The sequence below is a fragment of the Trichechus manatus genome, unplaced genomic scaffold (genome assembly GCF_000243295.1).
Source record: "Trichechus manatus latirostris isolate Lorelei unplaced genomic scaffold, TriManLat1.0 scaffold00007, whole genome shotgun sequence".
In the NCBI taxonomy this organism is placed as follows: domain Eukaryota; kingdom Metazoa; phylum Chordata; class Mammalia; order Sirenia; family Trichechidae; genus Trichechus; species Trichechus manatus.
In genome coordinates, this window is record NW_004443943.1 from 27,172,216 (window position 1) to 27,200,035 (window position 27,820).

The 27,820-nt window shown below is 45.1% G+C and overlaps 1 protein-coding gene across 1 annotated transcript; it reads right to left on the reverse strand.

Annotated features, from left to right (window-relative positions):
• Window positions 1-26,773, reverse strand: SEC31B (SEC31 homolog B, COPII coat complex component). Its single transcript, XM_023739054.1, is given in 26 exon segments — window positions 1-180; window positions 406-477; window positions 943-1,062; window positions 1,360-1,506; window positions 1,801-1,859; window positions 2,115-2,429; window positions 2,858-3,035; window positions 4,716-4,847; window positions 4,849-4,878; window positions 5,394-5,567; window positions 6,302-6,447; window positions 7,171-7,297; window positions 7,567-7,745; window positions 8,235-8,334; window positions 8,699-8,797; window positions 9,055-9,129; window positions 11,156-11,387; window positions 14,293-14,438; window positions 14,922-15,083; window positions 15,210-15,309; window positions 16,126-16,268; window positions 16,625-16,768; window positions 17,705-17,800; window positions 18,012-18,207; window positions 25,997-26,120; window positions 26,695-26,773. Coding segments are annotated over 26 exon segments (3,555 nt in total).
• Between the last annotated feature and the right edge of the window lie 1,047 nt (window positions 26,774-27,820).

The window sequence follows — 27,820 nt, forward strand, 5'->3', positions numbered from 1 at the left end:
TTAGACCTGCAGCTTCTGAGCAATGGTGAGGACAGCCTTCAGGATAGGCATGAAGCTGGACACCTCGCTGAAGCTACTGCAGCCCACCGCCTGGGCATGCACTGCAAGGCCCTGCTCAAAGCTTCCTGCATCCACACACCAGGCCACCTTGCGGAGCCCAGCCAGAAGCTGAGGTGAGAGCTGTGGAAGGATTGACACAGGTTAGTAAGCCCAACCCAGACCCCATCCTGGCAGCATGGCAGGGACAGGAGGGGACTCAAGTTCTGGAGCCCAATCCAGGCAAGATGTATTTTGGGGGGAACCCAGGTCAGTAAGACAATATAGGAAGAGAAGGCACTGGGTACCCTTTGGCCATGGGTGATGGTGGAAGGGCAGGAGGCAAAGGTACACAATAGGTGTACTTACAGTCCCCTCCCAGAGCTTCTCATATAGACATTCTAGTTGTCAGGCTGCTTCATCCAGCTTCCGTTTTGTCTTCTGCAGGGAAGGAAATGGATTCTGACCCTAGTCCCTAAGTCTAACACTACCCAGGACTATAAAGAATCACAGGATGTTAGAGCTAGAAGGGCTTAATGCTATCTCCTTCATTTCACAGAGGAGGAAACAAAGGTCCAAAGAGGGTAAGTGACTAGCTCAAGCTGACAGAGCTAGTGAATGAATGGCAGGCTTCCTAACTCCTGGCTTCACCTCCTTCCAGTACCCCCTGCTACCTTGCCAAGAGTTAACTCTTGATGCTTGGGTCCTGCTACCAAGGAGCTGGACTTCAGAACAGATTCCAAACCCCTCCCCTACTCCTCATGGACATCAAATTAAGTATAAGATACAGACACGGCAGGTCCAGAAGCAGTGAAAAGAATCATACAAGGAACTGGTCTATAGCTGAGGGGGTCCTGGAACCAGCTAGGGGCGTGAGGAGGGCATTGTGGGTGAGTTGAGGCTTACTGAGTCAGTGGCAGACAGGGAGCAGCACTGTAGAAGTACCTCAAAGCTGGTCTTCAAGGACTGATGCTCCAGGGGCAGCTCTTTCCCTTCCATCTTCTCAGGTGGCAGTTGCTGAAGTTGCTGATGAAAAGGAGCAGGGAAATAGGCTGGATGGGCAAGCTGTCCTTCTCACGGCAACCCTAAGGACTAGTCTTCAGTGACTCACGAGTCTCTAGAGCAGAGTTGGGGAGGGGTCACCCTCCCCTTCTCTGCAGTAAAGACACCTGGTCCCTGGCCCCCATCTCTTTTAGCTCAGACTGCCTCTACCTTAAGGAATGAGGCCAATCTGCCACAGCCCCTCCCTTCTGCAGAATCCATTTCCTTCCCAATGAGGGCTCGAAGGTCAGCCAGGGGAGGGGGGCACGCTGTTCCTGTTACCTGCAGGCTGAGCTCTCCTGGAGCCCCGGGGGGAGCACGACCCACATCAGGGACAGGAGGCTGTGAGGAAAGGCCCTCTCGTGGCTCAGGGGTGAGGCTCATAACTGGAGCAGTAATTGGTGCTGGGGGTGTAAATGCCTCCAGCAGGTAAAGAGAGAGAAAGAAAGGAACACGAGTCTATGCTGAAAAGACTCTTTAGGTCCTAGTTTTGGAGAGTGGCAGAAATTTTGAGTGAAAAAGAGACAGAATAACAAGGGAAGTGGGAGGACTGGTGTATGTATGTAAGAGGGAAAGAGGAGGAAGAAAAAGAGTGAGTGGGGAAAGAGAGGACAGAGTGGATGCCTGAGAATGGGGAGTACTGGGCTGAATTCTTAAGGAATTAGAACCCAGGTCATTGGTGAATGTATGAGTGGTGGTGGTGGTGGTGGGACGGGCACTGACCTTTTTCCTCTGGTGGTTCCCCCTTGGGGCTGACACATCTTTCCAGGAATTCTGAGACCCTGTATAGTAAAAAAGATAAAGGTATTTACAGGCATGTTAGGAACACTGGAAATTTTTGACCTGAAGGTCAACAAATTTATTCTAGCTGGAGTCCACCATTCCTCCCTCTACAGATCAGTCACACTCCCACTTGATATTCTCCAACCCAAGGAGCCCCAGTTCACTGGCTTGAGGGGACAGACTCCCAAGGTGGTAGTGGGGGAGGAGAGGGAAATAATGACCCAGAAGAGAGAAGCCATTGGAGGAAGACTGACCTGGGTGAGGAGTCAAGATGCCAGTGGTTGGGAAGGCGCTACAGTATGAAGCACCTGGCCCTCCTGGAGGGTATGCTACAAGGGAGCTCGCAGGAGGGGGCGGGGTCTGGGAGCTCATAGGGCTGGGACCTGGTGGTCTCACAGGAAGCAGAAGGAGGAGTTGAGGAGTCTCAGGCAGGGAAGTAGAGCCAGGCTGCATGATGTCTGGGGATGCCATGGATGGAGGGGGACAACAAAGAGGCCACAATCCAGGGAGTCCCACAGGGTTAGGAGCTTGGGTCCTTTGCCCTCCTAAGAAGAGTGGCTGAGATAGAGCTGAAGTAGAGTAGAAATAAGTCATGTGCCATTCAACTTCAAATTGGGAGAGACCCTGAGCATATCAGGGAGGAACAGGGCAGCAATAAAAAATAACTAAATAATAAATGATTAATACATGTGAAGAGAGATCTACCATTTATAAAATACTTTTAACTATATTCTTATTTGACTCTCAAAACAATCCTGTTGAGTTGAAATGACAAACATAATAATTACTCTCATTTTACAAAAGAAACAGAGTGGCTAAGTATATTGCCCATGGGTCCAAAACCAGTAAGTGACAGTGCTGGGAATTCAGACCTCAATTTCTAAGCTTCTTTCAATAGAATAACATACTGCCTCCCAGATCCCTGCTGGCTTTGCCAATTGCTTTCCTGAGAACTCCGTGCTCTGCCAGACAGATCTTCACTCCCTCATTTACTCACCAGGCTTCACCCCGTAGCCCAGGGGCAAAGGCTGGGCTGCCTGGGGCCCAGGTACCCTGTAGACACTTATATTTTGGGCTTTGGAACTCTGATAAGGGCTAGGATAGGAAGATGTCAAGGGCATCACTGGTGGACACTGAGGAGTGAAAACTCTTGGCCTTGGTGATGGAGTTGAAACCTGTGAAGAAACAAAGGATCAGCTGTTACACAGGAAAAGAAAGGGAATTAATTGAAAACAGAAAATGAATGAAACAAAAAGCTGGTTCTTTGGTGGGGGGAAGTCAGTAAAACTTATAAACATCTAGAAAGATTGATAAAAAGAGAAAAGACACCCAAAAAACCCATTGCTGTCTAGTCGATTCCAACTCATTGCGACCCTATAGGGTTTCCAAGGCTGAAATCTTTACAGAGGCAGACTGTCACACCTTTCTCCTGCCAAGTGGCTGGTAAGTTTGAACCACTGACCTTTTGGTTAGCAGCCGAGCACTTAACCACTGCACCACCAAGTCTCCACAGAAAAGACATAAATAATCAAATATCAGGAATAAAATAGGGGATATCACAACAGATCCTGCAGCCATTAAAAGGATAATAAAGAATACTACAAACAACTTGACACTCATAAATTCAACAACTTAAAAAAGAAATGGAACAATCTCTCAAAAATCACAAACAACTAAAACTCAGCCAAGATAAAACAGATACCTGAATAGTCCTGTAACACTTAAAGAAATTGAATTTGTAAATAAAAATCACTGAAAAAAGAAATCTTTATGACCAGATGGTTTCACTGGAGAATTTTACCAATATTCAAAGAATTAACAACCTCTTCCAGAAAATAGAATAAGAGAGAACACTTCCTGTGATGGTTAATCTTATGTGTCAACTTGGCTAAGCCTATGGTATCCAGTTGTTTGGTCAAATACTAGATGCTGTTATGAAGTAGTTACATGTGATTAAATCAGTTGGCCTTAAGTAATGCAGGTTATACTCCATAATGTGGGTAGGTCTCATCCAATCAAATGAAGGACTTAAGAGCAAAAGGGAGTTTTCCCTAGGTTTCCCTGCCTCCATACTATATAAACAGACATCTTGCCAGAACTCCTCCACTCTTCCCATCACCTGACCTACAGATTCTGGGACACAAGACTTAAGGAATCTCCTGTTGCCTGACCTATAGATTTTGGACTTGCCAACCCTCCAATCAATGAGCCAATTCCTTAAATTTATCAGTCTCAATCTCTTTCTGAGTATGTGTGTATTTTACTGGTTCTGTTCCTCTAGAGAACCCTGATTAAGACACTTCCTAATTCATTTTATGAGGTATTATCCTAATACCAAAACCAGACAATGACAGCACAAAACTACAGACCAATATCTCTCATGAATTTACACACAGAAGTCCTCAACAGAACTTTAATAAATTCAAATCCAACAATGTATATAACATTATACTCATTCTGAAACATTCCCTGAACTGTTCCCTCCGTCAGCCCCCTTCCCCCACAAACACACAGTGAATTGCTTTCTTGTGCGTGATTCCATGGCACCTTATCATACGTCAATCATGGCATTTATCAATTTTCCTAGTTATTTTTTACATCTATCTTTCCACTAGACTATGAGCTACTTAAGGGCAAGGATCACATTTTGTACACTTTTCTGTTCTAAGAGCCTAATAGGTGTTTAATAAAGTGACTAGAAAAATAACTGAAACTATATGCTCTATAAGGTCAGGAATTTTCACTGGTTTTGCCATTAATATATTCCAGTGCCTAGAACTGTACCTGGCACATGGTAGGCACACAGTAAATATTTTGGAATTAATGAAAAAGTGAATAAACAAGTAAAGTATTACTTTCTGAGAAGGCTGAAATCCCAATCTATAAAATGATGTCTCTGTGGAGTGGGGGGTAGCTCCCACAACAACCTGTGGGAAATGAAAAGGGGGAGACTGTTGGCCCAAGACTCCAGAACCCTGGGCATAAAAAAAGCCTCTCTCTCAGCTGCTGAACTGGTGCCTGCAAAAGGTGTGATAAGGAAGAAATGTGTTAAAATTAAAAAAAGCAAAACAGCCTCTTATAAGCCTGGCCCCATATAGAAGTCAAACTTCAGCTGACCCTCTCTACACTCTAGCCACTTTAGAATGACTCAAAGTCCCCTAAGCCCTGCTAAGTACTTCCACTTCTCCCTCCTTGCTGTTCTGTCTGTCTAGAATGTTCTACATCTGCTGGTAAGCTGCTTCTCTTTGAGGGTCCAGATCAACTATTTTAACCACTGGAAGCCTTCCTTGATTCTTCCAGGCAAAATCAGATCCTTCCCTAAAGTCTCACAGTGCTTTGTACAAGCCTCTGTTATGGCACTACTAGTTACTGACATCTCATCTTCCCCCAGTAGTGAGCTGCTTTTGAGGGACTAGACCTCATATATCATAGAAGCTTCAGCATTCGGCATAATGCCTAGCACATGGTAGGTGCTCAGCCAGTGTGAGATGACTGAATGAAATCGTCTGTTCTCTCTATAGTGCCCCACTCACCTGAGCACAGTCACTGGGTAGGTAGCTCATGGCAGTGGCCAGGCTGCCCTGGGATGCCAAAAGGCTGGCATACTGAGTGACAGTGTGGGCTGTGGCAGGGCCTAGGCTCACCCCATCAGGACCCAAGAGTAGCTCCAAGCCCCTGTTGAGGACCACCACCTTCTCCATCAGATTCTATAGGGACAAGGATGAAGGTGGTCAGCCTTCATACCACACGCTGCTTTCTAAGCCCAGGCGGCTCCCTCAGGGATTTCCCACTATGGGTAGAGGTGAGGGCAGCATTTTCTGGCTATAGCCAGGTGAACGCAGCAGGCAATGATATGTAAGAGCCACGTGAGCTATAGAAGGGCCACTTGGCCTCACCTCTCAAGCTGTTTGGAATGGGCTCCACTGGACCTAGCTGGGTCTTAAGACTCTCGTACATCTTTGCCTCCTCTTTTTGCTTTATTTATCCCTTCTAGTGTATCATCAATTACAGACTCTTATACTATTGTTTCATGCGTGACTTTTGTCTATAAGCCTGTGACCCCACCTTCTCTGGTCACCTACAGAATGCTTGGTACAGGATAGAACCACAGAACTTTTCACACCAGCTAACAGAAGGGCCAGGCTCACAATTACCCAAATACAGAATTAACTTGTATAACCAAACCTGGATTGGGAAAAAATTATGAAGGTTAATACTCAAGTAGTTGCTTCTTAGTCTCCCCTGATTGTGAAGGATAGGGGCAGATAGATAATATCTCACCCTTGGAAGAAAGTCCCAAGTGCTTAGGCCCCTTTCCTTCCCCCTAACACCCTGGCTCTAGTGGTGTTGGGAGTTGCCTCTGACGTCCTTGCCCATCTCCAACACTAGCCTCTCTCAAAGGCCTGGTATGGAGTATCCAGTACCCTGCAGAGAGGAGTACCTGCAGTGCCATCAGGGATGCAGCCTGGTGGCATTTTGCCCAGCATTCCACCAGCCGCTCCAAGCTCCCCGAGCACACATAACAGAGTCTGGCTTCGGAGGTTAGTGCCCTGCCACCCTCCTGCTCCATGCGAGTTCCCAGCATGTCTGCAGAGAGATGGACATTTCATTAATGGCACAGCTTCCTGTGCTCTTCTTCCTTTTTCCTGTTTGGAAACAGATGAGGAACATGAATGATAGGACAAGTAGCTATGGTGGCTGTAAGACAACATCAAGGCTAACCCTGCTCTACACTGACAGGCAAAGTTCTTTTTTTTTTTTTTTTTTAATATGCATTAAATACCTTTAATTACAAGTAGAATAGCCAGTGTAGACTAGGGAAAAGGGAACATTCTAATTCAGCAGCCACACTTTAATCACATTACATGTAGCATTTTACATTAACAGAAAGTCCCATATGATACCTCTTAATGTAGCTTATTCTATTTGGAAGGTACAAATCATGGTTATGTTTTGGGGGAGAAAAAAGGTGGCATGCTCCATAAAAAACAATAAGCACCCCAAGGCTTCGAGCTTTAAAAAAATCCCGCATATGTGTTAAACACAAATATTAGTACTTTTCAATAGGCAAAGTTCTTGCATCAAGTTGCAACAAGAAAAAGTAAAAAAGACAATGAATGACCCCTACTGAAGGTAAGGGCATGCACTGTAATCCCCGCCTCCTAGCCAAGCCAGACCTTGGCCCTGACAACATGGCCTGGCCTCTCAGAACTCAGGCTTCAACTCTGCCTCCTCCCTCACTGAGTCCATTGACAAAGGAGCTCACATCACTCCATCCAAAAGCCTGGGAGGCAGTAGGGCCACACCTACCACAGAGCTCAGGGAATTCTTTTGGTCCTGAGTATGTCAGTAGCAAGGCCAGTGCCTCCTTCCAGTTCTGCAGGTTACAGGCACACACCATGTCCTTCCAATTCTTCTGCACAACACAGGCTAGAAGCTGTAATGGGCAAAGAGGGAAGGAGGCCATCGGTCATCCATCCACACAGGCAGCAGGAGCCATGCACAGTATGTGTTAAGAGTCACTTATAAGCAGGTTTCCTCTTAGACCACTGACTAGAGGCTGGGGTGGGGGTGAGGTAGCGGTAGTTAGAGTGGGAAGAGAGAGAGACAGGGAAGTACTCTAAATACCATTCCCAAGGTATGGGCATCTACCTGACAAGGTCCAAGTAATCCCATCCCCTCCTCTCCTGCATGGTGGGCAGTTACCGAGGAAATTCTGGTTTTCTTCTTGGCCAAGTAGTGCTCCTGTGTTTGCTTCAGCAGATCTTGGCTCCTAGCCTGGGCCAGGATGATAGCATCAGCAAAGCATTCTTCCTTCAGACACAGCTCCATGGCAGGGCCCAGTTCCCCAAGTAGGAGAGCATGGCTCAGCAGTCCATCAGTGTCTGCAGGCAGAGGCAGTCCCTCCCCATGAGATTTGTTTCCTGTCCCCTGCAGAGCCCATATCATACCTCCCATGTCTATATCATTTAGCTTCTCTTGCCCCAAACAAAACCCCCAACCTTCATTCCTCAGCAATGGGACCACGGGTGCCCAGGTCCAGTATTACTCTTTAAGGACAGGGCCCAAGACGAGGGATCGGCCTCATGTAGCAGTATCATAGGCATGATGTGTACATGCTCAGCAAGGGCAGGGTCGCAGTCCTTTAAGCAAATAGACAAAAAGGATAGAAAAAAATATCTTGGTAGAAGTGTCCCATAGGAAGGACTCATCCATGAAAACCTACAACCAAAGAGAGCTCCAAGAAAAGACCCTCCCAGCATTTGAGATGATGGGAAGGAGGCAGGGTACAAGAAGTGAGTATCTTCAAACCCAGGAACTTTGGGCCCCCTTACTCCCAAGCAGAGGGCTCCTTTTCCCCGGGGTCAGGGTACCTTCTGTGATGGGAATCTCCAGTGGAGTCATGTTCTGAGGGACCAGTTAGTCAAAGAAGGCTGAGGAGGCAGGGTACTCCTCTGTAGTATGTTTGGAGGCCTGTACAGGGAAGGACAGAGGTGACTACTTAGGAATTGAACCCAGAAGTGAGACAGCTGGCTTAGTGACTATCTCTGGGAGCTCTACTATTTGGTCCTTAATGGTAGAGCTAAAGAAGTAATCAGACAAGGGTTACTTTGGAAAGAGTCCTAGTTCCTGGTTAAGATACAGTTCTACTGCCAGCCCGAAAGCTTATGGACTCTTGTGTCTCACTCTGGTTCCAAGAGAGATCCAACAAGCTTGAAGACTTCTACAAAAGCTGAGCACTTATTGAAAGCAAAGCAAAGGACCAGGAAGAGGAAGGTGTCCTAAAGTGAGGTCCCCTGTGCCACCCTCAGTCTGGCTGGCTGGACTCCCACAGTACCTGACAGCAGAAGGTCTGTTGTCTGGAACTGTTGAGGTCATTTCCCTCAGGCTGAGGGCTCTCACTCAGCCCCAAGTCACTCTTCAACCATGTGGTCACCTGCAGGGAGAGACCTGTGAGAACTACCTTCCCCAGCATAAAATCAAACCAGCATTATTTTCTCTTCCAATCTCCATATCCCACCAACTGGCCTCTCTAAGATCCTTGAGCTATTTTCCTGGGAAAAATCCTAACCCCAGGAGGCCAAACGATTGAATGTGCGTTAATTAACCCAGGAAGAGGTATTCTGAAACTGTTTTCTCTGACACGATACTCTTATTCTCTACATGAAGTTTCTGATATGAAGCGTAGCTTACCTTCTTCTGCAACTCATCTTTACTGTATCCTAATAGCTTTAGGAATTTCATCCTGGAGTCTTGCTCTAAGGTTGCCTAAGGAATCACAGGACACAGAAAAGTCTCCATTAGATGAATGTGAATGATCCTCCTCCTGCACCGAGCTGGGCATCTGTGCCAGTGTTACCTTGTACCCTCAAATATAGTACTTTGTACTACTCGAAGTGCCCCTGTTGAGGCCAATGCCATCTCTCTTTTCCTACCCAGATCTGACTTACTGCTGGGCCGTAGGCAAAACATGAATGAAACCTTTTCTGCCTCTGCATGAGCATTTAACCTTCATTGGCATCTTCACTCTGTTACCTGATAACCTGGAAAGAGTAAAATGTCAACTATGTTTCCAGGCAACATTGTTGTGATTGGTAAATTGCATCTGGACTGGATGGAACTATAAATAAACTACAAATAATTGATGAGGACACCCTGATTACAATGACTCCTGTAACTGGACAGACAGATCCCCTGCAAGGACTTTGGAAGCTATACTTATGGAGTTGTTACAAGATACATTGGCTCCTGTGGGGCATGAAGCTTCTAAGTGAGGGCAGCTTACACACCTGCTCAACACATGTCTCATCTCCTTGCACCTAAGCTGTCTTCTGAGGAGCTGAAGAAGAGAACTCTTGGATGGCTATGTGAATTGCTACATGGACTGCTGCAAGGACTCCCACAGAAGGGTACCTGATGCTGCCCTGCTGACAAGCTGTGGTTCCTGGCCCATATCCTTCCGAAGAGACTGATGCCACGTATAGCCTATGGCAGTCTTGTGAGTCTAAATGTCTAGTTGAGAAAACCCCTGGATACACTTGCATGGATACAGTAAACAGAGTCAATTTACTTACTTGGTGTCTCAGATACTGAGGGCCAAGCCCCCCTAATCTGGGTTAGCTGATCTGGTCCCTTCATTTATCCCACACTGAACCCTGAACTCTAACTATAGTCTTTCTCATAGCCTCTCAGAGCCCCCTCCTGTTCTGTGCTCTTCCTTTGGAAAGACATCCATACTCAGCTTCAGGAACCATCATGATGGACAGCTCCTGGGTAGCTTTTAAACCAGATTCGCCTTGGTCTTATAGGCAATCACCACCTCCGTTGTTCAGCAGAGTAAAGGCTGAGCTCCTGATCACTCCCTCTAGTCTCCTTCTGTCCCCTCCACTCCTGGAGCTATTACTTATATCTTTCTTATAACATAAGCATCATTTATTACTCTTTTCTTCCCACATCTTTCCCTAGGGTCACTCTACAGTTGATGATCTTTCTCAAATCCTCTTTTCCTTCCCAGCTCCTTGGTGTCTACTCTCATAAAGTCTTACTATGTCTGAAGCACAGATCCGAGTCCTTCTCAGACACCTAGGGATAGGCCCTGTCTTTTTTTTCCTACATTCTTCTCTATAATCATAAGGACTTGACTAAACCTCCCACTGCCTGTCCAGTTAGCTACTTCCCTTCCTTCAGATCTCTCCTCTCAGTTTACTCAATTTCTTTGACAGGTATAGCACTCCTCCAGGTGTCAGAAGCAACTTGAAATTAAATGAAAGATGGAACTGAACCCATGCCTCCAGAGTCTAGTGGGACCTGAACCCTGAGTGCCACCACGACGACTTGCTTTGGGTTATTCAAAATAAACTCACAGCCTGCTCATGACAACGAACCTGTCCAATCAGTCCTCTTCTTTATTTTCCCTCTCCTTTCCTTTCCTTTCTTTCTTCTTCCCTCCCATCACCCCACCTGTCTTTTGCTATGACACTGTGAAAAGCCTCCTTTGGCTCTGGTAAAATATCCAGTGCATCAGCAATAGAAGCAACAAAGGAAACCATCCCATGTATTCCCCATCTTTCCTACCTACTTCATAAATGGTTTCTGGGCCTCCGATAAAGGGTGAAGATTTTGTGTCCACACGATGGGTGCTGTGTAGGAAAAAAACTAATAGGGGCTGGAGTCACTGTAATCTGGGTCACAGTGTGGGTTTATGTGCCCTGGATTTGACATAGGTTGGAGTGTCAGACCTGGGTTCCAGGCTTTGGGGAAACACCTCTAAGCAGCCAGCCTTCAGGCTTCCTACCTTCAGGAACTGCCAGAGCATCTCTTCCCTTTGCGATGAAGTTTGCTGGATCTTGTTCTGACAATAATTCAGGAGATTTCCTGATCTGAGCGCTGCCTGCAGCTCAGCTGACCGCATCAGGAGTTCAGATTCTGTGGTTACTTGACTGATGAAGATGAGGCCAGGGCAAGGCTGTGGCACCTGATGGGCAGGGGTGCTGGGGAGGCCAAAGGTAACCAGCTTCCCGCACAAACTAGTAAGAAAAAACAAAGAAGGGCAAAGGTCATATCTTCAAGCCAAAAAATAACACCAAGTGAGGATCCAGGGAACGCTATCGGTCAACCCCAGGATAGAAAATTCAATAGTAGGAGAACTCCTAAAGATCGAATAGTATTATGAACTGAGTATTGAAAGTGCCCCCATGCCAAAACTACCTCTGCATTCTTAGCACCATCAGCTTAAAACTTCACCACGTTACTCATCTTCTCCTCACCTGTCCTCGTACCACCATTCTCCCAGTCACCTGAGCATCATTACATCTTTATATACCCACTATAACCAAATAACAACAAAGTCTTAACTTTTCTTCTTGTTCAGTGTCTCTCATGCAGGTCCCCTCCATTCCATTCCCAGTGCCAGCACACCTAGGTTACTAGAATAGGCTGATAGCCTCTGTTTTTTCCCCCTCTTCTAATCCAACCTTAGACTACCACCCTATCACAGTTGCTACTCAGGAGCTTGTAATGGTTTCACAAGGCCCCAGGTTAGACCTTAAGCTCCTCTGCCTCTAGTGCACAAAATCCTCTAAAATCAGGGTCATACCTGTCTCTCCCAGCAACTCTCTCCCTGCTCATTTATGTGATCTCTCCACACCCCTAAAATGCTTGGATTATTCTACTTCTGTGCCTTTGCTCACCACAACACCCCACCTGACAAATTAGGTACTTTATATAAAGCACCTGGCACAAAACAGGAGCTGAAGTTCCCTTACTCCAGCAGTTCTCAACCCTGACTGCACATTAAAACCACCTGGAGAGCTTTTAAGGCACTAATATTCAGAGTCACCAGAGTCACACCCCAGGCAATAAAATCAGAATCTCTGAGGGGTGGAACCAGACATCAGTATTTTTTAAAGTTCTTTAGATTATTCCAGTGTGCAGCCAGGGCTGACAACTACTGTTCTACTCCCTAACCATTACTTCCCTTCCCAAGCCCCACCTCCTTAATAAACCTTCCCGCTCAGAATTCTTATTTCTCTTAACCCTTACAGCACAAAATCTACACCACAGTTTAGTGCTAAACAAAACTATCTTTTTATTTGTATAGTACTTTATAGTTTTACAAGTGCTTACATATATTCTCATTGGCAGGTCATGTCAATTCACTAACATAAGCTGGGCAGGTATTACTATCCCCACTTTATAGATAAGAATACTGAAGTTCTGAGAGGTTAAGTGACTTGCCCAAGGTTACCCAGCTAATAAGTGACAGGGCTATGATAAGAATTCAGGCTCTTTGATCTTTAGTTCAGAATTCTTCACCTCACTGCCTCTTTTTTTTTTTTTTTTTTTAAACCTCACACAGCCTCTTGAGTGTTAGCTTTACCTCCTTAATAAAACCGTTGGCTATGAAAACAAGAATCTCTACTTTGATACATCTGTTTTCAATTCAACCCTAATATCTAAAGCATTTTGTTAGATGCTTTAGAGCCTTGCTACTCAAAGTGTGGTCCTCACACCAGCAGCAAGGGAATCATCTGGGAACTTGTTGGAAATTCAGAATCTTGGGTCCTACCCAGAGTCCCTGGGTGGTGCAAATGGTTAACACGCTCAGCTGCTAATCTAAAAGTTAGAGGTTCAAGTCCACTCAGAGATGCCTTGGAAGGAACACCAGGCAATCTACTTCCAAAAAATCAGCCATTAAAAACCCTATGGAGCACAATTCTACTCTGGCGCACGTAGGGTCGCTATGAGTCAGAGTTAACTCGACAGCAACTGGTTTGGGAGTCAACCTAATGACTCCCTAGGCCCAAGGAAGCAGAATCTAAATTTTAACAAGACTCCAAGTGATTTGTACGCACATTAAAGCTTGAGAAGCACTGCTTAGGGGATGTAAAAATGAACAAGACATGCTCCCTATCCTCAAGTAGTCTATTGCTTAGTAGGGTGTCCCAGCATGTATGTGTGTGTACGTATATATATATGTGTGTATATATAAATATATATACACACACATATGGCTTTAGTACAGTTAGAATGTTATCATTGCAGGAATACAAATCTGTGGGATTACAGAAGTGAGATTAATTTTCACTAGGGTTAAAGAAGGGCATCATGGAGGGGGTGATAGTTAAGCAGGGCCTTGAAAGGCTGTAGTAGGATTCAGTGGGCAAAGGAGAGAAGATGGAAGGTAGGGTACAGGCAGAGGCAGGAGAGTTGAGGAGTTATTCATGGGAAAGAAAGTAGTCACATGTAACTGGAGCACAGGGAACACAAGGGAATGAAATGGTAACACACACTGGAAAGGTAAGTGGGGCCCTGTGTGCATTTGGCCTTGAGTCTATAAGGCACTGAGGGCTCAAAAAGGTTTTGAGCAGCTGAGTGACAATGATGAAATCTACATTTCTTCTTTCCTTCTTTGTTTCCTCACTACCAGTCCAGACATGTAAGGGTTAGAGAAAAATTAGGTGGAAACTCAGGCTATTCTCCATGACCAAGAGGTCTAAAGCAATCACTTCTTTTAGACAGGACTGAGATGGCAAGAAGGAGCCCTGGTGGCGCAGTGGTTAAAGCGATAGACTGCTAACCGAAAGAAGGTCGGTAGTTTGAAACCACCAGTGGCTCCACAGAAGAAAGATGTGGCAGTCTGCTTCCATAGAGATTTACAGCCTTGGAAGCCCTATGGGGTCGCTATAAGTCAGAATTGACTCGATGGCAGTGGGCTTGGTTTTTGGCTGGGCAAGCAAGCAGGGTGTAGGATGGGTGAAGGGGTAGAGAGGAAGCTATAGTAACTCTCAGCTTGAGAGATAAAGTAGGACCTTATCTTGGGCACAGGCAGTGAGAAAAAGAAAATTCTTACAGAACTCAGTTCCATGCTGGGCATGTGGTGGGCTTCACAAGTACATAGCCATAACCCAAAAAACACATACTCACACACACACTACACTTATAGCAAACGAAACGCCTGCTGGCCTTCTAATCCATTTGGGGGGTTTTTTCAGGGAAGGTATCAACGCTGCTTGGGCCACCTGCTCTGGCACCTGCAATGGTGGGAAACGCTGGCCTTTGCTGAAGGAAGAGGAGATCTGAGGGCAAAAGGACACCTGTATCACCAGCATGAAGCAGAGGCTTAACCAGAAACTCCACCTACAAACTCCATTTTTGGAGGAACCCTTGGGACATTCAACCTAGGAAGGTCAGACTCCTAGACTGGGAGTGAGGGTGGGACTTCCATACAGTAGGGTGACTCTTGGAGAACCTACTGCATCCATGGTCTACAGTGGAGTATGACATAAAAGGGGTCTGTGGGAGAGAGGAAAGCAAGAGTTGATACTCCTAAAGTAACGGTCCCACACAAGAGTCAAGGTGAGGGCCTCCTTTGTGGTGGCAGGAACTGACATCCTGCCAGGAAGGTAGGCAATGTAGCAAAGATGCGGCTCTCCCAAACCCAGGGCCCTGGTCTCCTAGTGTCCAACAGCCTCCATCTCTTCCCAAGTCATATGTCCTTCTGTCTTCCCCCAATAGAGAGAACCCCTTCCCTCCAGCATTCTCCACCAAGCCCTTCAAACCTTGTCAGCTTGTCTCATCTGCTGGACTTCCTAGCTTCTACCCATCACAGAATACAAACTGATCCAGCTATCAAAGGAGGCAGCAGAGAACACTGGAGGGTTCCGAGAGCACCACTGCACATCAAAGCACCAACTGCTCTGTGTGGGTAGCTTATACACCACCTAATATGAGGGAATACAACCATTAGGGACCATGCAGTCCATGAAACCCAAAACACACAGCTGCAGTAGGGAAACCTCCACTATCTCATCTCCCATCCCAATACTCTCACAGAAGGGCCAGCCTACCTCGCTGCTCCCCAGATTCCAGCACAAGATCTGGTTGTCCTTGGCACTACTGAGCAGCAGCTCAGCATCAGCCTGGCTCCATGACACTGACAAGATCCCCCTAAAAAGGAAAAGAAAAAGGAACTAATATTTGTTGAACGCCTACGAGTAGAATGACTTAATACATCTTAGATAAATCTCAGCCTTAAAAATGGGTGGTCTGATGTCATTTTACAAATGAGGAAAACAAGGCTTTGAAAAGTGAAGTGACTTTCAGACAGTTGCAGAGCCAGAAAGTGGCACTGGGTGAGACCTGAATCCAAGTCGAACTCCAGCGCCTGTGCACTGTACCACGCTGCCTGCCAGGGTCACTGCCAGGTGGCCTCTTTCTTTTTCCTGATTATAGGGTGAGAACTGTGAATCAGTATGAATCAGGCAAGCACCCATTCCTATGGCTGAACCCTCTTGTATTGAGGTTTTAGCCTTGGAAGGTAGTGAGGACCTAACTCTCAAAAGTCGCCCAAGAGGTATAAAGGCAAAACGGTCCTTTGGTTAGAAAGAACAGACTGTGGGGCTGCTACCTATGCTGTGAGCCCACGGGCTGCAGGTTCAGGTGAAGGCCTATTAGCAGGATAGATAGGAGCCAGGTTGCTCTTATTAAGGAAGGAGACTTTGAGGAGGCAACCTCATCACCTAAGGAAATGAGCATTATCCTCAGATCAGAGCCTGGCTTCAATATTTCTCACAACCCCATTCCCACTCCCATCTCTGGAAGTTAGATGGAACCTCAGGCTATTCACCACAGACTGGGTGACTATGTTCACTGGGATGGCTTTAAAGTCAGAGAGGATGTTTGGTAGCTAAAGCAAGGCAACCTTTGCCTCTTACCTACGTCAGTTATGTCCCACAAGGATGGGGATAGAGACTGAAATGCTACCTGCTATGGCTCTCCAGCACCATCAGGGGTGAGGAGGCAAAGCGCAAGTCCCACAGCTGGATCACTGGGAGACGATCACCCTCTGAGCATAGCACCAACTAGGTAGCTATGTCTGGGTGCCAAGCCAGGCCTGAGCAGTGCATCTGGGAACAAAGAAGATCCCATTGGGTGATGTAACCTGACTCCCTTGGTTGTGAACCTTTTCTGCCCAGGTAGAATGGGACCACTCTGAGGGTAGGTCTGTGTCTTCTTCTATGTGATTAGGAACACCATAGCATCAGGGCACAGTGATGACCATGATTAAGTAAGGGATGGTAGAAACCTCCAGATAGCTCTGTTTAGCTTCCCCAGGCTTTCACTCTCAATAGGAAATCTGCTAAGGGGCTTTATTCACATGTGCAGCAGCTGAAAGCAGAACCCTGGCCAGAGAAAGGGTAGCTCCAACTGCTAGGCGTGAGAGGCCAGACCTCAAGCCTGTGTTCTGGCCTCTCCTACTCACCCTGTTGCTGTCATCACTGACTTTGATGACAGGCTGATTCTTTCTGAGATTCCACGCTACTGCTTTGCCACTGGGATGAGCAGAAGATAGAATGTGTTGGACTTGCCAGTTCCAAGAGAGTGCCCTGATGTCTTCTGGGGGCTGCTGAGGCAGGATGGGGGTGGGGAGGACAATTTGTCACCTTCTGGACCAAGCGACATCCACTGCTCCACAGCTCCCAACCAACCACAGAAAGCCCAAGAGTATACACTGGCTGCCCAAACGAACACTGTCTCAGGGAATTAGGAGTTAACTTTTCCAGGGAGGGTCCTTTAGGGTACTATGGTAGAAGCTGAGGGAATGGAAGGCATACTTAGGTTTTACCCCTAATCCAAGATGCTCCTGAGAGGACAGAGTTAAGATTAAAAAACAGTTCTCTTGTCTATGACAAAGAGATGGAGAGAAGGAGGAAAGGTAGGGGGAAGCGACATAGACTTCTAGTGAGGGAGTGAGGCAGAAAGAGAAACCTCTGCTACTCTCAGGGCACGAGGTGCTATCAAATGCATATTCAACTTACCTCACGATACTGTAAGCACAAGACAGGGAAAAGCCAGGAAGCAAAAAGATGGGCCCAGTTACAGACTGACAGATAGGCACACTCAAGAACCCATACCAGTCCTCCTACTACATGGGATAGCTATGTCCAGAGAAATGAGATAAGGCTGACCCTCTCCACAAAAAAGACAAGGAAATATCTGGGTATCCTACTCTTGCTCCCTCTCTGCTGAGTCTAGGGCCCTACCCAACCCTGCCTAAGCTATACTATGATAAATAGCACTCCCACTCCTTTCCTCAACATCTTTTACTGCCTCCTACCTTCTTCATTTTCCTCCCAGAAGCCCCTAGGACAGTTAATGACCAGGAACCTTCTCCCCCATTCCTGCTACTTAGCTGGCCGGTAGCACCTTAGTCCATGGAGCTTTATTGCCCTCCAGTGGTACAGCCTGAAATTGCCTTGGTCTGGCTAGGCCCAGAATTCAAGAATTTCCCTTGGGAAAACCAGTTGTATACTCTAAGCAGCAGCCCCAGGAGCCTCCTCACCTGTGACTTGGATCCTGGGATCACTGGCACACTCAGGTTATTCAAATCCCATATGAAGATTTCAGAATCACTGGCCCCTGAGGCTAGAAGATTGCCCTGTATGAAGAAAAGGCCTTTGGAGACAACCATGCCAGGAGAGATGACAGCAGGAAAGGGAGAAAGAAGCCCACATTCAGGGCTATCCAAAGCCTTCCCGGTAACATCCTGGGAAGGGTTCAGAATTACAGATGAGTGGTCACAAGTGAATGCTTCCATTCAGATCCACTGTTCCACGTGTGGCCATGTTTGACCAACTGAAATGTAATACCTGGAAAGGATTAAAGTCGAGGGCTCTGACAGCCCCTGTGTGCTTCTGTCTCTGGGCAATCACAAGCTCCTTTCCCGAAGACAGGATGTGGGTCACACTGTATAGAGTAAGTATGCCATTGTCCCCACCGCCTGCAATAACCCCAGAGCCTTCCAGAAACCCACTGCCAAAGGTCCCCCAGATCAGCTTGTGAAACCTACAAAGAGAAGGAACTGGCATCAGCATCTACTCAGGTCCACATCAGTAAGCAGACAGTGGGCATCTTTGTCAGCCTCTGCCATTAATGCAGGCATCCCCACCCCTAGCCAGGGCCTACCTGTCTCCCTCATTTCCCTGACACAGAAGGTCAGGTCTGGTCCTGCCCTTTCTCTGAAAGAATATTCCATCTCTGTCACACTAAAAGCCTGGAGGCCGCTGCCTCTAAGTTGTGTGTGGGGTTTTTCTTTTCTTTTAAAGTTAACATTATCAGGGTTATAGAGGTCAGGCTCTGTGATACATACTTCAAAAAGATCACTTAATCCTCACAACTCAAACAGGCATGTAATGATAGCAACAACTAACACCTGTTGAATGCTCACTTTGTACCAGGCATTGATCTAAGTGCTTTATACATATTAGCTGATTTTATACTCAACAACCCCATGAAGTAAATACTACTATTATTATCTCCATTTTCAATTCACGAAACTGAGGCACAATTAAGAAACTTCTGTACATACAGCTATTAATTTTATCCCATTTGACAGCTAGGAAGTGGCAGAGGCAAGGTTCAAAACCAGGCCCATCTCATTCCAGAGCCTGAGCTCTTAACCACTCTATAATACTGCCTCCTGTTTAGAGGAAGATTCCAACTCTTCTGTACCTGATGAAAAGCAGGCTCCTTAGATCAATAATTGCTGTTGTCTCTTCCCTCTCACACTAAAAGGGAGAAAAGACTCAAGACCTCCTCATGCCTGGCCCGTGGGAGCTGCCATACTGCTGCAAGGCAGACAGAGGCATGAAAGGATAAACGGCCCTTCTGGGAAACACTTTTCTGGCATTCTGTTTCCAATAAGGCACTGCTAGTGTCTTACACAAAAGAAAAAAGACTGACCTTGGGCTCCCAAGTTTGGGTCATCTGAAAAGCCCCTAGGGAAGGCATGTGAAATCCCCAAAGCCTCATATGTGGTCTGTCTTCCACTTCACAGCTGCTAGCCAAGGACATTTCGACAGCCCTTCGGAGAAGCCAGATTTCACATCAAATGATGTCACAAGATCGCTAACTGCAAACTGCTGTATCAAAAAGCAATCAAATGTTCCCACACCCTGGGAACGGTCAGCAATGAAACTGAGTGGAATGATAAGACAGGAACCTGTTTGTCCAGTCATTAGACCAGAACCAACCTGTCAGAAGTAAAGAGATAAGCACCAGTTCAGGTCTATGATGTCTAAGGTAGCACTGATCTTAGTATGGCAGAAGAACATGCTCCATCCTGGCTTACTTGGCTGCCATGCCATCCAGGGACTAGAGCTCACATGGGCAGAGGGCAAGTCAAAAGAGTAGCTAGAGAAGCCCATATAGGTCACACAGGAAGCAGAGGAGAGTATGGCCAGTGAAACAAGTCACAAAGGAATGGTAGGAGAGGTTGCAGTGACCTCAGTATGGTCAGAGCACATGGCATATAGATCAGGGTAAGAGGTACTTAAGACCTTAAGGGGAGTTACTTCAGAGTGGCTAAAATGCACAACTCAGGGTGTGACTAAATAAATTTCCTTCATGTAGAGAGTACATTCCCATTGTTAACCACTTTGCTAGTGAGGGTGAAAGTTGGTACCTGAATGGGTCATGATGCAGAACACCTGGGAGAGTGGGGGGTGCTGCTGACAGATAAGCAAGGAAGGAGACTTGATCATCAAATGGGCTCAAGGAATGTCAATCACCTCTGCTGTGCAAATGAACAGGGAACAAGCGATCACCTTGTATGTGCATACACGTGCATGTGTATGCATGTGGTGTACAGAGCAAGTAGGGGAGAGAGAGAGACAAAATGTTAACAACTGGTGAATCTAAGTAAAGGACACATGGGTGTTCACTGTACCACTCTGCAACTTTCTTGTAAGTTTAAATTTTTTCAATATAAAAAGTTAAAAAACAAAAATATGGCCTTAATCCTGCAAACATGAACTAAGTGAGAGATTTAAGGAGAAGGTATAGGAAGAAGAGTTCTATAGGAAAGTGGGAACTTTCAAAAATAAAAATATAGGTGCTAAAGAGGTTCCCAGGTTAACAATGGCAATAATAAAGACCACAGCATCATAGAATGATGGGTGGTACCTAGATTCTTTGACTCCTACCCAGACCTGTGAAACAGAAATTTCCAGAATCAGTCCCTCAGAATCTTCATTTGTAACAAGAACTCCCCAGGTGATTCTAATGAGCATCCAGTATTGAGTACTGTACTAGATACATCAGATCTGCAGACCAGCCTAGAACAATAGGGGAGGAAGCTGAGTTTCATAAAGATACTATCAGCCCTAACAACTAGCTCATGATTATGCTTCTGGCAACATGAAAGAAGCAAGGCTAAAGAGAATAAACTAAGGCCTGTGAGATCAGGAGGTTGTACCAGCTAAGGTAATCTAAGGCTGAGCTTTATCTACTTTATGATTAGGAATATGTGCTGTATAAATTCTTGCTTCTATGATTTATGTACTTCCTTGTTTTGCATTTTGCTTTTATTTGCTTAATAAAGTTCCTTTTGAAAAATTCCAACCTCATTTAAACACAGAAGACAACATTCTTTGATGGTTATGAGGGTGGAGAGAGAGGGAGAGGGGTATTCACTAACTAGATAGCAGACAAGAATTATCTTAGGTGAAGGGAAGGCCAGCACACACTACACGGGAAGTCAGTACAACTGGACTAAATCAAAGCTAAGAAGTTTCCTGAATACAACCAAACACTTCAAGGGACAGAGTAGCAGGGACAGCGGTCTGGGAACCATGGTTTCAGGTGACATTTAGGTCAACTGGCATAACAAAGTTTATTAGAAAATGTTCTGCATCCCACTTTGGTGAGTGGCGTCGGGGGTCTTAAAAGCTAGTGAGCGACCATCTAAGATGCATCAATTGGTCCTAACCCACCTGGAGCAAAGGAGAATGAAGAACACCAAAGACACAAGGAAAATATTAGCAAGAGACAAAAGGGCCACATAAACCAGAGACTTCATCAGCCTGAGGCCAGAAGAACTAGATGGTGCTCAGCTACCACCAATGACCACTCTGACAGGGAACATAACAGAGACTCCCTGACAAAGCAAGTGAAAAGTGGGGTGCAGAACTCAAATTCTAGTAAAAAGACCAGACTTAATGGTTTATCTGAGACCGGAGGGACCCCAGAAGACATGGCCCCCGGACTCTCCGTTGGCCCAGAGCTGAAATCACTCCCGAGGCCAACTCTTCAGACAAAAATTAGACTGGACTATGGGACATAAAAGTGATACTCATGAGGAGTCTTCTTCTTAGCTCAAGTAGATACATGAGATTAGATGGGCAGCTTCTATCCGGAGGCAGAGAGGGTCAGGAGCTGGTTGAATGGACACGGGAAATCTGGGGTGGAAAGGAGAAGTGTGCTGTCACAGTATAGGGAGAGCAACTAGGGTCGCCTAGCAATGTGTGTATAAATTTTTGTATGAGAAACTGAGTTGAATTGTAAACTTTCACTTAAAGTACAATAAAAAAAAAAATCCCAACCTCATGTTAAAGAACAAAAGTGAAAAAGAGTTTGTCCACATCCAGGTCAAAATAGCTAGGGAAATCCAAGTTTCCTTAAAAGGCAAACAGAGTGATGAAGGCAGTGCTCCAAGCTGATGGATGAAGACAGTGGAGTGGAGCAATGGCTCTTAGAGAGGTGAACTATCTTCTTCTGAAGGCCTACCATGTACCTGGTACTAGCCTAAATTTGCATGGAACTAAAAAGGGTCAGATAAGCTAAATAATGTGTCCAAAGGCAAGCCCAAACCCATTGCCATCCAGTCAATTCAAATAAGGTACTCAAGTGGACAGTAAATGGCAGAGCTGGGGTTTGAATGCAGGCCTTCCCAACAGCAAAGCCCATGCTTTCTTCTCTATTCTGTGATCTGATGCCTCTAGAGCAACAAGTCTTGGGAGCAAGAAAACTAGGTAAGATACATAAATTGATCCTTTTCTGCTTGGTGTTGTCCCTTACACAGGCGCCCAAACAGACAATGCTCCTCAAGTAGCTAGAGCTGAGATAAAGGTACAAGATAGATCACTTACTATCACCATGTCACTAGAGGAATGGTCATACAGAGGTTATAGAAGCCACTCAGAGATCTAGAACCTCAGTGTAGAGAGAAGGTGGAATGTGGCAGATCACGCCGGCCTCTTACACTTGGGTTATAACAGGCCCAGCAGCTCTGTCGTCAGTCCAAAGATCAGTGATGTAAACAATGCATTATTCTCTCAGAAACATTTCCTCTTGAGTAAGATTCATCTAACAAACTAAACATCACTTGCTTCATGCACACACTAATCCACACTGATTCTGACTGCATCCAGTGTCATATATCCATGCACTCCCTTCAGTATATTTACAGCTTCAGGCTGTCCCTTATCTACACCCAGGTGTTCACAACATTTCTCTCTTAGGTATTTCCAGATAGATAATATTTCTCTGACGCATCATGGATTGCAGGAAAGGGTATCCTCAGGGTCCAAATTTGGTTAAGGCATGGGTCTGCTGAAAAATGCAGCCAGAGGAAGGGAGACAATTTTGAAAAGCATATGTTAATAATGAAGAGACACAGGAAAGGATAAAAAATATATAAACAAAAAAGGAAGGAGAATAAGCTAAAAAAAAGAGGAGAGACTGAACATAAGAGCTCACAAGGTCCTCTGAAGTCACCTTGTACAACCTCTTCTTTGTACAGAAATGAGAAAACCCAAAACCACTGACATAACTCAAGTTAGCTTTATTAGTGTTACAGTCAAGCAAATTTGCTTTCCACTACACCATGCAAAAGATCACACAGAAAAAGAAGAGCGAGAGAGAAGCATAAAGCAAAGGATGGGTAACTCTTTAATGACCCTGCTAACTTCAGTCAATAGTTTGTGATAGGAAACCCTGGTGGCGTAGTGGTTAAGAGCCATGGGCTAACCAAAAGGTCAGCAGTTCAAATCCACCAGGTGCTCCTTGGATACTCTATGGGGCAGTTCTACTCTATCCTATAGGGTCGCTATGAGTTGGAATTAAACTTTTGAGTAAATGATCTAACTCAGGCTGGAAGAGAAAGAAATGGTTATCTTAGACCCTGGAGTGTCTATGATTTCTTCAGAAAAGCCCCACTGGAGCTATGTCAAAAGTAATTTCTTAGATCTTTGGGAATGAGAATCAATCTTTGAACACTGAGTGGTGGAAAAAGAAAGTAGAGATAATATTATCAATAGTGCTAACTGTATCATTTATTTTGTCTCCACCCCCAACTCCCTGCAGGTTAGAACAAGGGTATGAGGTGAAGTTCATGACTTCCAAATTCAGTACCAACATTTCAAAAAGGGTCCCTTTAACCTTGTTGACTACAAAACAAACAGACTGTCACCCTTGAAAGGCTCTTAAGGCATTAAGACTAACTTGGTTGTAACTAATTGAAATGTTGAATATGAATGCTTACTCAGTTTGGGAACCCAGAAGTTTCTAACGTCACTTGTTCATTCAACAAATGTTTGTTAAGCACCCACCATATGCCTGGCACCGTTCTAGGTGCTGGAGATACAGCAATAAATAAAAGACAAAAATCTCTGCTCATATAATACAGTTTATAAAGAAAACGTTCTACATCCTACTTTGGTGAATAGCATCTAGGGTCTTCAAAGCTTGTGAGCAGCCAGCTAAGATACTCCACTGGTCCCACGCTATCTGGAGCAAACAAAAAAAGGAAGAAAAGCAAAGATACAAGGGAAAGACTAGTCCAAAGTACTAACGGACCACAACTACCACAGCCTCCACCAGCCTGAGTCTAGCACAACCAGATGGTGCCCAGCTACCACCACTGACTGCTCTGACAGGGATCACGATAGAGTGTCCCGGACAGAGCTGGAAAAAAATGTAGAACAAAATTCTACCTCACAAAAAAGACCAGACTTACGGGTCTGACACAGATGGAGAAACCCCGAGAGGATGGCCCCAAGACACTCCTTTAACTCAGTACTGTAGTCACTCCTGAGGTTCACCCTTCAGCCAAAGATTAGACAGGCCCATAAAACAAACAATAACACATGCTGATCAACCATGTGTGGGAGACTAAATGGGCATATCAGCCCAGGGCAAAGACAAGAAGGCAGGAGGGAACTGGAAAGCTGGACGAATGGAAATGGGGAACCCAAGGTCAAGAAGGGAAGAGTGTTGACACATTGCAGGGTGGGCAACCAATGTTATAAAACAATATGTGTTTTAATCGCTTCATGAGAAACTAATTTGCTCTGTAAAGCACAATTTAAAAAAAAAAATCCGCCCACATAAATCTTAGAACTCAGTTTCAAGGTTTCTTTAGCACTTACATTGCCTCTTTAAGAATTCTTAGTCTTATGGTGCCACTACTGTGCTGAAGCTGTTGCTTGGCTTGTTGAGGATAAGAGCCTTTGCCCACTGCCCCCTTTTATTTTTCAAGGAGTATAATCATTTTTGAATTAGCCCATCCCTTTCAGAGACCCTTCTGGAATGCAAGCTTAGGGACTAAGAACATATCATTATTATTGGTAAATCCTTGAAGGCCTGCTCTTTAGAGGGCACAGGTATTGGAAATACAAAGAGATGTAAGAAACTGCAAAACATGAGATACTGTCATAAAGTGATATATGCTGACCAGAAAGGTGGGGGTGGTTGTTTTTAAAATTATTCAAAATTAGGGGCTCAAGAAAGGGAGAACAATAATTAACCTTTCATTATCAGGTTAAATTGTGAAAAAGAAAGAAGAGGGTACTTTTGTCTAAATATCTTAACTGATACCTCAGACGGACCACGAAGTGTACAAGGGGTTCATTAATCATTAGATGGAAAGTTGCAATCTAGACCAGTAATCTCTAAAGTGGGTGGACAAGATAATTCATCAAGCTGTAAGAAAAACATTTATATTTTTAATTTAAAAAAAAGGTAGAAATTGTACTTTATTAATAGAACCGCACAGTAATACATGTATATTATTTATACTGAATATATAACTTGAATACAGTGAATTTCACATTTTTCCTGATGATATAAAAACTTGGGAGACCACTGCTCCAGACTGTAAGCTCCACCTTTATGAAACTTATAAAAGAACAGTTGAATAATGGAAAGAAGGTAAGCTCTGGAGTCAGACAGGCCTAGATTTAAATCCCAGCTTCTCAAGAGTTTCAGTAAAATGTATTTTACAGAGTTTCACCTATGTAAAATGGGAATAGTGGTACTTATCTCTTAAGCTTATTTTGAAGAATGAGTAAGATAAGATAGCACCCCCTAGCACAGTGCCTGCCATGCACATATGTGCTCAATGCACAACAGTACTGAGCCCTGAAGGTCCGGCAGAGCCAGGAAATTCACGAGTAGCCAATCAGTGCGGGACAGCAATGAGGAGAGGGTCATTTGTTCTCCTCACTGGCAGGAAAAGGAAATATTGTGTAAGACTGTTATCTTCACAACAGCCAAGGGAAGAAGGAGCCAACATCCCTGGGTTCAAGGAGCAATCAATAGGTCCAGGCTTGTATGAGGCGTTTCTATCACATGCATTCTGCCTGACACTGCAGCTGCTGTTGCTTCTGACCAGAAAGGTGGAGGTGGATCTTTTTAAAATCATTTTGCAAAGTAAACCCAGACTTAACTTCTCTACAACTTGGCAAAGTTCCTTCTCCCCTCGCTTCTCTCCCTGTGAGCCCTGAGGAACCATACCCCTCCCAGGATCCACATCAGGATCTGCCCTGCATACCCATCAACAGTTTAGACATAGTACCTGCTTAAGGTGGAAATGACTCCCTTGCATTTCAGGTCCAGAGATGGGTCCCTGAAATCAACCTCAAAGATTTCCAATGTGCCCTTTGTGTTAAAGGAGGCATCTAGCTGCTGGGCAGATGTTCCTAGGCACAAGAAAAGTCAAGAAGAGGCAGCATATGAGCAACAGTATGTGCATTAATTTGGAGTATAAATGGGTTAGGGAGTGGAGAGAAGGATGAACAACAGAAGACTGGGTATAAAACCAAAACCAAACCCACTGCTGTCGAACAGATTCTGACTCATAGAGACCCTGAAGAACAGAGTAGAACTGCCCCATAAGGATTTCAAGGCTGTAAATCTTTTTGGAAGCAGACCGCCACATCTGTCTTCCTGGGAGTGGCTGGAGGGTTCGAACCGCCAACCTTTCAGTTAGCAGCTGAGTGATTAACCACTGTGCCACCAGGGCTCCTATAAGACTGGGTGTACTCTTTCTCAAATGGTAACTCTGAAGAAAGCATGAGGTGCCTAGCCTTGAGCCATATTCCAAGGCTGCCCTAAAGTACCAAAAACATCCAATATTCCCTTGCTTATGCTACAAGCCATCTTCTGCCTTTCTGAACCTAGAGCTTTCTCAGATGCTCAACAGAGAATTCTGGATTCTAAGTTTTACCTCACCTATGTACTTCCAGTGGCTCCTACCCCACAGTATCACCTTACCTGTGGCCAGATACATAGGGAACTGGCTAGCTGGGCTCCACACTTGGACAGCTGGTCGTTCAAGTTCCTTCAGTTTCATGATCTGTCCTGTATGTGACAAAAAACTGACAAGGCCCTTGGCCCACTGAAAATAGAAACCAGCAAGCTTAATGGCTAGATTTGGGGAGCATCTGTGGACACAGGATCAGGATCTTGTTTCTTTCTTTCTACCACAGGATGGGGCATTTCAGGGCAACACAGGGTGACAAATATACGACCATTTGCAGATCTGTAAAGAGAGCTCATTTACCCAATCTCTAAAATATAATTCTTTAAGCTCAAAAGGGTATTCAACCACACTGGTTGCAACAGGCCCAGTGGTGATGACAACCATTAAATCAAATAATTTATCAGTGCTCTCATCCATTCCCTTGGCTTTGAGTATTAACCATATGGTGATGACTCAAAAATTTATATCACCAACACAAATCTCTCCTGGAGCTCCAAGCTCTTATATACAACTTGCTAATCAAGTATTTCCACCTGTATATAGCAAAGATACCTAAAAATTAGTCTGCATAAAATGGATTTCTCTATTCCACCACCTCCTCCCCCACAAACCTCTTTTTCCTCCAGTTTTCTTCATCTCAATAAATGGTACCACTATCTACCCAATTTCTCATCCAGAAACCTAAAAGTGACCCTTGATTCCTCTCTCTCCCTCACTGCTTTTCAATCCATGATTAAGTCCTTATTTACCTCCAAAATATATTTTAATCTGTCTACTTTTGTCCATCTCCACTGCCACCACCCTACCTGAAGATGCCATCATCTGTCACTTGGATTATTACAAATCTCCCAAATGGTTGTCTCCTAGCTACTCTGCCATCCTCATTCATTCTCTACATAACAGCAGGAGTAAACTTTTAAACTCTGAAACAGGATTTTGGCATGCCCATGCTTAAAATCTTTCAATGACTTCTATCACACTCAGAATAAAGTTCAAACTCCTAACCATGGCCCTGCCCAATCTAGCCTACCACTCTAACCTCATCTCTCACTACTTTCCCCCTTATTCATTTTGCTCCAGTCACACCAGGCTTTTTCATTTCCTGTTTTTTTCCCACCTTAGCACCTTTGCAAATGC